The sequence below is a fragment of the Corvus brachyrhynchos genome, unplaced genomic scaffold, assembly GCF_000691975.1.
Source record: "Corvus brachyrhynchos isolate BGI_N302 unplaced genomic scaffold, ASM69197v1 scaffold30, whole genome shotgun sequence".
Taxonomy (NCBI): Eukaryota; Metazoa; Chordata; class Aves; order Passeriformes; family Corvidae; genus Corvus; species Corvus brachyrhynchos.
In genome coordinates, this window is record NW_008235742.1 from 154,240 (window position 1) to 162,071 (window position 7,832).

At 57.0% G+C, this 7,832-nt stretch overlaps 1 protein-coding gene across 1 annotated transcript in view; it reads right to left on the reverse strand.

The window, feature by feature from the left end:
* Positions 1 to 7,832, reverse strand: part of PIP4K2B (phosphatidylinositol-5-phosphate 4-kinase type 2 beta) — a 14,816-nt gene that overhangs the window by 6,360 nt on the left and 624 nt on the right. Inside the window, exons 2-7 of the mRNA XM_008634829.2 lie at positions 7,052 to 7,148; positions 4,284 to 4,436; positions 2,988 to 3,134; positions 2,650 to 2,688; positions 1,362 to 1,475; positions 841 to 1,099 (exon numbers count right to left, since the gene is read on the reverse strand). Of these exons, the coding sequence (XP_008633051.1) occupies positions 841 to 1,099; positions 1,362 to 1,475; positions 2,650 to 2,688; positions 2,988 to 3,134; positions 4,284 to 4,436; positions 7,052 to 7,148 (809 nt within the window). The remainder of the gene's footprint in view (positions 1 to 840; positions 1,100 to 1,361; positions 1,476 to 2,649; positions 2,689 to 2,987; positions 3,135 to 4,283; positions 4,437 to 7,051; positions 7,149 to 7,832) is intronic.

Below are 7,832 nucleotides of genomic sequence, written 5' to 3' on the forward strand. Positions count from 1 at the left end.
CCAGCTGCACCCCCCGCCCCAGAAACACCAGGCAGGGCTGGTTTGGGGTAACTCAGAGAGGAAGCAAAGGCAGCTGGAGGCTGCAGAAGGGCGAAGATGACTGGACCAGCACACCAGAGGCTCTCTGAACGTGCCACCCCTGTCCAAGCATCACTTGTCCCCCGCTCCAGCCACCACCAGGGAGTGCCCAGCAAAGCAGAGGCGCTGGGCAGAGACAGCCCTCGCGCTCTGCTGAGCCCGGGACACCTTCCCTGCCCTCCATCCTTCCTCCACAGCTCCCCCACACCTCCCCTGACCTCCATCCCTCCTCCAGAGCTCCCCCACACCTTCCCTGCCCTCCATCCTTCCTCCACAGCTCCCCCACACCTTCCCTGCCCTCCATCCTTCCTCCACAGCTCCCCACACCTTCCCTGCCCTCCATCCTTCCTCCAGAGCTCCCCACACCTCCCCTGACCTCCGTCCTTCCTCCACAGCTCCCCACACCTCCCCTGCCCTCCATCCTTCCTCCTGAGCTCCCCACACCTCCCCTGACCTCCATCCTTCCTCCAGAGCTACCCCACACCTCCCCTGACCTCCACAGCTCCCCCAGAGCTCCCCACACCTCCCCTGACCTCCAACCTTCCTCCACAGCTCTCCCACACCTCCCCTGCCCTCCACAGCTCTTCCTCAGCTCCCCTGCCCCCCACAGCTCCCCACACCTTCCCTGTCCTCCACAGCTCCCCACACCTTCCCTGCCCTCCGTCCTTCCTCCAGAGCTCCCCCACACCTCCCCTGCCCTCCATCCTTCCTCCACAGCTCCCCCACCCCCTCCACACCTCCCCCCAGCTGCCCCCCACTCACTTTCGTGGCTTTTCATGGCGTACACATCCACGGAGGGGTCGAACTCCCCGGGCCCAAAGAACCGGGGGTAGTTGAGGAGGTTTCCGGGGCTGTCGGGGGGGGTCCCGTAGGAGGAGATGGGGTTCCCCCCCAGGCCGTCGTTCTCACACTCTTCATCCTCTGCCCGGTCCTCCACTTCCATCTCCTCCTGCTCCGCCCGGTCCACGTCGTGGATGCCCACCAGCAGGCTGTAATCCATGATCTTCAGCTGGGCTAAAAACTGGGAGAAAGGCAGCAGTGAGAAGAGCGGCGCCCGCGCGGGATCGGCAGCGCTCAGGCCCTAACCCTGCCTCCCTAAGAAGGGCTGGAGCGAGAGCTAAACCCTCGTGAGACTCCAGAGAATCTACACAGGCCCAGTGCCCTCAGCAGGACCCTGACTGATCCAGGAAGGAGTCGGTTTTGCAGTCACTGCTGCAGCCCCAGAGCCAGCAGTGAGGATGCGGTGACGGGAGACAGAGCAGAGCTGTCCCCCAGGAAACTACCTCCACGTCCCGCTTCAGCTTTTCAAGGAAGTTCTTTTTACTCTCTTCTCCAACATGCAGCTTCTGACCCTCATTCAAGAAGTCGTTGTCCTTGAACGTTGGGAGATCCTTGGCCTGCAACAAAAAGCCTGAGGTCAAATCCCCCAGCCTGCTCGCAGGGGAGGGCTGGCACATGGAGCCGGCAGCAGCTGGGTGTGGATGGAACAGCCTCTGGTCACTCTGGGCTCTTTGGCTGCCCAAAGTCCACTGAGGATGGAAATGGCATCAGGCAGAGCACAAGAAGTGTCAGGGAATCCATGGGTTCAGCTGGACCTACAGGGAAGCTCGAGGGAGTCGTGGAGCAAGTGAGTTTTAGAACTGCCAGGCTGAGAGCTGCTCTAAGCAGCTGCCAGAATTGAAAAGAAATGAATTTTCTTGGCTTGTGACTGCAGGGGGAAAGGGGTGAAAAAAAAAAAAATCTCTCCCCTAAAGATTTGAGGAAAAAATGAACCCCACTGATCTTTGAGGAATCTGCTTACAGCAGGCCCTGAGGATTTCTGGGGATGTGGAAGAATTCCCAGTTGTGCCTCTGGGAATTCAATTATTTAGAGCAACACAGGAGCGGGTGGTGGCTTTGTGATCCCACATGAACAGTCCAACTGCATGAGCCAGGGAACTGTGGGACCTTGGGGCTGGTGATGCCAGAGGATTTGGGGCAGATGGGAGCTCCCTGGCTCCTGGCTGAGATCTCCTTTCAGGGCAGGCTGGAGTAGACTCCAAACCTGAAAATCCTCCGTGCAAAACATGCAACACCACGAGCCACTGCTGTGACCTCCACAGGAATTTCAAGGCAGCATCACAGAAGTTCTGCAGGGGAAGGAGGCTGAGTCCTAAATCCCCCCCACTGGCACCAGAAGCCAGGTTTAGGAACATGCCAAGGATCTGAGAGGAGCTGCTCCGGTTTAGAGAAGCTTCTGTTGGCAAATCTCCCTCTGGCCTGCCTCAGGGTGGTACTCAGGGGGTGCTGTGAGGAAACCCTTCCATAGGGACAGCCCTGCTCTAATGTGGGGTTTGGGACTGCTGGGATTGTCCCCAGGGAGTGCCCCCCCACTCCTGGCAGTGCCACCACAACGGAGCAGGGCAGGCAGAACCAGCTCCTCCTGTTCCAGAGCACAGCCTGAAAGGGGGGACAGGAACAGGGTGAGCTCAGGGCCTGGTAAACACCCCTTTGGAAAAGGGGAGTCAGCTGGATCCCATCTGCTTCCAACCACTGGGAGAAAGCAAAGGCTGGCCAGGGATGGCTCCATACCTTCTCTTTATCACTTGCTTCCCTGGATACTGTTGAGCCCTGATAAAGAAAAAAAGAGAAAATCTCATTAGTGCACTGTGGGGTCATATTCCCAATGCATTCATTGGCACCACTTAAATTTCTCCATGCAGGGAAACAGTGAAAAAGCATTTTTAAAATGAGTGCTCAACCCCTTTTTCATGATCTCCTGGGATGGGGGAATGGACCAACACTGAAGCTCCATCCACAGCCCCCCAAAAGCTGATCCCCTGAGCAAAACCCAAAGGCCACCAAGGAGGGGTTCCCAGAAGTGACTCCCACCGTTCTGGAGGAGCTCCCAGCCTCCCCCAGGACCTCACCTTCAGGTCATACTTCCTGTGCACGGTCAGCCTGTGGCTGAACACGTTCCTGGTGACCACCATGTAGGTCTCCACGCCGTCCACGGTGAGCCGGTACATGCCCAGGAACTGGGGCAGGAGGGTGTTCCCGTGGCACTCCACGATGAACTGCAGGGAGCAGGGAAGGGAGGGCAGGGCAAGAGCTCGGTCACACAAACCCCATCCCTGACAGGCCACGAGACACTGCAGCAAAGCCACCTGACACCAGTGTGAAAGGAAAGGAGGATTGCAACAGCTCTGGGGTCTCAGGAAAGGAGTGAGAATGGTGGGAACCTTCCAGCCCTGAGCTGGGACACAGCACCCCATTCCCTGATCCAGGGAGTGCCACCCTGCCCCTGGCAGGGGGTGGAGCTGGGTGATCTCCAAGGTTCCTCCAGCCCAGTCCTGGCATTCTGTCACTGTGTGTGCGTGTGCCCAGCCAGCTGTGCACTGGCACTGCCCAATCCTGGCATTCTGTCACTCTGTGTGCGTGCCCAGCCAGCTGTGCACTGGCACTGCCCAATCCTGGCATTCTGTCACTGTGTGTGCGCCCAGCCTGCTGTGACAGGCCAGCTGTGCACTGGCACTGCCCAACTTCACTTCTCGTGGTGACCTCAGTGTGCCTGGAACTCAGGGCCTGTCAAACACCCCCTGCTCCATACCCCTGCAGAGCAGATGGGCTGGCAGAAGATGTGGACCAGAACATTTCCAGCTGTTCCATTTGGCCCCTCCCTTCCCTGCTCCTCCCCAGCCCCTCTGGAAAGTCTGATGCAATGAATTAGGAGCTCTCAGGTACCAGGCATCCCAAACTGATCAATAGCCTGCTGTGACAGGCCAGCTGTGCACTGGCACTGCCCAACTTCACTTCTCGTGGTGACCTCAGTGTGCCTGGAACTCAGGGCCTGTCAAACACCCCCTGCTCCATACCCCTGCAGAGCAGATGGGCTGGCAGAAGATGTGGACCAGAACATTTCCAGCTGTTCCATTTGGCCCCTCCCTTCCCTGCTCCTCCCCAGCCCCTCTGGAAAGTCTGATGCAATGAATTAGGAGCTCTCAGGTACCAGGCATCCCAAACTGATCAATGCAAGGGCCACGGTGAGCTGGGAAGGGGCTCAGCACCACAAACACACAGCTGCTGGGTTATATTTGTCCCTCAGACCCTAAGGAACTGCTTTTTCCCTCAAAACCTCCGTGCAAGCTCTGCCAGCTGCAAATCCAAGCTCCAGACCCCCAGCAAATCCCAAGGTGTGCACGAGGGGGGCTCCAGACTCACCATACCTGGTGGTACTTCTTGAGGATGTTGTGCATCTCCGCCACGTCCTCGCTGGACACGGCCTTGATGACGAACCTCCTGTCATAGGTGGTGAGGAAGCGGGCACCGCAGCGGCCCTGGCTGTCGCTGTTCACCGGGGCACTGCGTGTCACCGAGTTCTGGGGGACAGACACAGCGTGGAGAGGGGCTGGCAGGAGCTGCCACCTCCCTGAGCAGCCCTGGGAAGCAGGGCCAGCTCCTCAGGACACCCAGAGCACCCACTCTGCCCATACCTGAGCCGCCCTGGGACCCATCCCTGAGCAGCCCTGGGAAGCAGGGCCAGCTCCTCAGGACACCCAGAGCACCCACTCTGCCCATCCCTGAGCAGCCCTGGGAAGCAGGGCCAGCTCCTCAGGACACCCAGAGCACCCACTCTGCCCATGAGCTCCCTGAGCAGCCCTGGGAAGCAAGGCCAGCTCCTCAGGACAAGCTCAGAGCACCCACTCTGCCTGTGAACACCAAGTTTGGCACTGCTGAGGGTAAAACTCAATTGTTTAAAAATCTGGATGTGGTTTTAGGGCTTCCACCTGGCCCTGGCAGGTTTTACTCCAACACCTGGAGGGTGTTTCTGGAAAGTATTTTTTACTAAAGGGTTTTTAAGGATGTGGGATACACAGGCCAAGAGGTCTCAGCATTTCCTCCCAGGGATTTCAGAATAGCCAGGATATTTCTAAGGTTTAAGGAAAACCAGAACAAAACAACTGGAATGGCCTGTTGGCTCTTCCATCAAAGAGCAGTTTAGTCTGGCCAAAGTCTCAGTGTTTGGGAATTCTTCACAGGCCATCCTCCACCAAAAGCCACCCTCAGGCTCCACTCTTCCTACCCCTGGACGTCCAAGATGAGTATAAATAGCTTGGTTGTGCTTCTGACAACCAGCAGCATCTGCCTTTAGATCCCTGTCTCCACCCTTAGCAACCAGACAGTGCAGCAGGGCTGGAAAATCCCAGGAAAACTGCAGAGCAGGGATCAATTCCCTGAGCCACAGCACGAGCTCTTTGTTCTGCTGCCTCTCCCCAGGTAGCTGGGCTTGCTGCGAGCTCCTCCCTCAGTCACAGGCACTGCTCCTCACACCTCAGGCCGAGCTGTCACCTGTCTGTCCCCTCCACCTCCCAGCTCCTGCCCAGAAGTCACCTTATCAACCAACAACCTCTCACCAGCTGCTCCTTATCACAGATGGGGAGGGCTCTGAAACACAGCAGCACCAACACCTGCACAGGGATCTCCTAGCACTGTGTTTTCCAACATCTCAGGGCTGGACATTGTGTTTCAGGCTGGATTATTTATTTTTTTTTTAGGTGGCAGTGGCACTGCTGTGTCCTCCTCCCTCAGCTCTGGCAGCAGAGGGAGTCTGCAGCAGAGCCTGCTCTGAGAGAGAGAGAGATTTACCACGTCATGCTGCAAGTGAGCCGAGAGGTTTCCTTTCAGAACAAAGCATTTAAAGCTTTTAAAACTTTAATGAAGCAGGGGAAAAACTCTGCTGCTGCCAACAGCTTTAGAAAGCATCAGGAAAATAAAGGCAAACAGAAAAATCCCCTTTGCTTCTCGCTGACATTTGCAAAGGGGTCTGTGCCAGGCAGTTTAATCAGCCCTCACCTCAAAACCACAGAGCTTTTCTTCTGGAGCTGGGAAGCAGAAATCGTGACCACACGGAGCATTACCAAACTCACAGCCCTTCGGCTGCCTCCGTTCCCTTCCTGTCACTCCCACCTCTCCCACAGTTGGGCTGTTAAATTCAGCGGCCTGGCTCCATTCCCACTCGAGCCATCACATTTTACCCACCTGAATTTAGCTCAATTCATGTTTTCTGTTCCAGCTGGACACTTTTAAAGCCAAACCAGCCTGAAGCAATCCCTCAGAACAACAGAGGGAGGGTAAATGACAAACCAGGTACTGAGAGCGTGGGTCACACCTGGGGAGGGCGTGATCACAAAGGGGTGTGACAGTGGCACAAAGGGAAGGAATTTGGGATCAGCGGGAACAGCCCCGCTCCCAGCAGCTCTCCCCACCACAGTGGGAGCACGTGGAGCGAGCAGGGAGCCTGCAGCACTCCCCGACGTGCCTCTGCAGCCAGAGGAGTGCAGGGGATGCCCCTGGCACCGTGCCCAGCGGGTTCAGCTCCCTGACACCCGGCCTGCCCAGGGCCACGCAGCCACCACGGCCTCCCTGGCTCTGCTCTGTGGGATCTCCCAGCAGCTGCTGCCTCTCCTCATCTCCTCGTGCTGTGTGAGGAAGGGCGGTCCTGCTGCAGCAGCCAGAGCTGGGACATCTCCCTCTGCCTGGAGCTGAGCCCAGCAGTGCTAACAACACACCACGGCTCTCCTCTCCAAGAAAATCAGACCCTCTGGCATTAGGGGATGAATCCCAAAGCAGAAGCCACCTTGATGCACCCAATTCAACACCACACGCTTGGCTGAAAGCAGCTGAAATTCATCTGAATCTGGACAAATGTGACAGACCCGTTTTCCCTGCAGATATTCCACACTGGATCATTGATATCCTCCAGCTCCTGCCTGTCCACAGCCATGTGTGCCCCCTGTTTGATGCCCTGGGAACAGGGAGCATTTTCTCCTCCTATTGCCCAGTGCTTGGCACAGCAAGATCCACTCCACTACTGGAGTGGAAGCATTCAAACCACGATTATAAACCCAGAAAAGCTGCTGGTAGCAATGTTTGCATCAGGGTTTGTTCTGTCCTAGGAAAGGTGTCAGGAGGGCAGGAAGAGAAGAGAGGATACCTGGTAATCTTGGTCATCGATCCCAAATCTTTCCCGGAGGTTCCGGAACACCAGTGGACAATATTCCTTGAATTTAAAGCGGCTGGGCAGGTTTTCCCTAGGGCAAGGCAGAGAAGAGATTTGTGTGCAGTGAAATCCAATTCCACGTTGACTCCCACTTCCCTGCCAGGCCCTCAGGACATCCCAGGGCCTCGCTCTCCCCTCGTTAGGGCAGCTCATTTGTTTGGATGCCCACAAAATCCATCTCTCCACAGAAATTCTGCAGGATGCACACTACCAGGCTGCTTGGATGATTAGTGTGGAGATTGCCTGTCTGCCAGAACAATCCCCTCTGTCACAAGCCCAGATCTGAGGGAATCATCTCTGCCTGTGCCCCTCCTCTGTGGCTTTGTTCCGGCAGTCACGCAGCTGGCCCTGCACACGCTGTCACCACGCTGCAGGAAAAGCTGAAGGGGTGGGCTCCGGGTTCAGATCACATCAGATCAGTAAAAGAAAGGTCACCACACCACAAACCATCCCAGCCAGAGCACCCAGGAGAGCGGGGATCAGCTCCAGCCTGGCTCTGCTGCCCCCAGGCACAGGACAGGGGGACACAGTGACAGCACCCCTGTCACTGAGGGAGGCTGCATCTGCTCCCTCCCACAGCCCTGAGCCTGCCCAGGGGGGAGAAGCAGAGTTTGGCCCTGCTTGGACACAGTGGGAGAATTTGGCAGCTCCTCCTCAATGAGAAATTCACAGCAACACGTGGGGAACTCAGATCTCCGGAGGAGAAGGGGAAGAG